Below are 1,454 nucleotides of genomic sequence, written 5' to 3'. Positions count from 1 at the left end.
ATTAGCATGAACAGTTTTGAGTATCAAAATCTACTGTAAATCAAATGCAGAAACCCTAAAAATCAACAGCAGGACTGCCGATTCAAAAGATCCAAGAAAGAGGACATTAAACAAACAAGAAAAGATTCTTTCCATCCATCCCCGATCTTAAGTGGACATTTTGCTCAAAACGTCTGAAAACATTTTCATAACACAGTCTCAATTCTAAAAACTAAATCCATAACCATCACGGCCGGCCTAAATCATTCAAGAAAAAATGTAAAGAAAATGGATTGTAATCTTTAGAAAAACAAGAAAAGAAAAAGTTTAAGCAGAATGGACTGTAATCTTTAAAAGAACAAGAAAAGAAAATTTGCAAGCACGATGGATTATAATCTTTTTCATTGCAAGCATATCTACAAAACATTTGGCGTCCGTGATCACCAAACGGCAACTGCTATGGCTCAAAAAAATCGCAGTAATTAAAATCGAGGGATTACAAAATTAGAACGAGAGAAAAAAGTATTTGGATTTCCAGTAACCCATGGCCGTTCGTTCCTGCACGCTGCGTGGTCGTAAGGGTTTAGTACTGTCACCTTTCAGTCAGTGAGACTGGATCTTCTGACCTTCTATCCAGCCTATCTGCCTGTGCCCGAGCCTGCCTTATCGAGCTCTGTGGTTTCATGACGGATCTCAAAGACGCCAAAAAGATTGTTGAAAATTTAAAGGAAAAAAATATATATAATTACACACCGTCTCATCGTACAGGCTAACTAAACCTACATGCCTCAAGCGTCTTCGCCGTAAATATGCCAACACAAGAGTAGCGTGATACAGCGGCGGAGTATATAAAACCTGGCCCGCTGCTCCTTAGCCAGAGCCGCGCAGCGTTTGCTGAAACAGCCGTTATCTTCCTGGACCGAAGCTCTTTTAGTACTTCTTCTTCTGGGATAGGCCGCCACCGGAGTCCGACCCCCTCGCTCTTTCTTGGACGCTTTCCACTCTCCCTTGGCCTTCGCGTGCCCGGAAAAACAATGTCCCATCTTCTTCACGACGGTGCACCAGTATCGCTCGGAAAACACCATTAAAGCTCCGAAAACACCATTAATGCTGTGGAAACACCATGAATGCTTCGAATGAAGCTTCAATAACAGAGGAAATATGCAAAGTGTATGGGGGTTTCAGATGGTAAATGGCAAGGAAAGGTCATCGGATCGAATCTGCTGGAAGGTGGATAACCGAAGAATGAATTCCTCAAAACGGGAAATTACCGAATGCAGCAAACTCTGATAAAGCAGCTCCAGAGCCAGCTGGTGACGTGGCCGTGCTGCCCTAATTTACATTTTAATTTTTTTAACTGTACTTTGCCACGTCTCCCAATTAACGCCAACCCTGGACAAAAACGTCCCTGTCCACGTCAGCACGGATCGCTTTCAAGGGCCCGTTGAAAAGCCATAGCGGGTCAAAGGGAGAAA

The 1,454-nt window shown here is 43.1% G+C and overlaps 1 protein-coding gene across 1 annotated transcript; it reads right to left on the bottom strand.

Moving 5' to 3' along the window:
* Positions 1 to 364: 364 nt before the first annotated feature.
* LOC149246709 (small polypeptide DEVIL 17-like) lies at positions 365 to 1,253 on the bottom strand. Its single transcript, XM_089455741.1, has one exon. The coding sequence runs from the start codon at positions 1,062 to 1,064 to the stop codon at positions 768 to 770; it is 297 nt and encodes a 98-aa protein (XP_089311867.1). The 5' UTR covers positions 1,065 to 1,253; the 3' UTR covers positions 365 to 767.
* Between the last annotated feature and the right edge of the window lie 201 nt (positions 1,254 to 1,454).

Source organism: Pinus tabuliformis, chromosome 7 (assembly GCF_031772625.1).
Source record: "Pinus tabuliformis cultivar Carrire ecotype Pingquan chromosome 7, CPIR1, whole genome shotgun sequence".
NCBI classification, from domain to species: domain Eukaryota; kingdom Viridiplantae; phylum Streptophyta; class Pinopsida; order Pinales; family Pinaceae; genus Pinus; species Pinus tabuliformis.
The sequence above is the reverse complement of the archived record's forward strand: the minus strand, read 5'-3'. Positions and strand labels throughout refer to the sequence as shown.

What these genes read in the sequence shown, in the direction of transcription:
- LOC149246709 (XM_089455741.1), bottom strand. Translation starts at nt 1,064, where the DNA reads ATGGTGTTTTCCGAGCGATACTGGTGCACCGTCGTGAAGAAGATGGGA.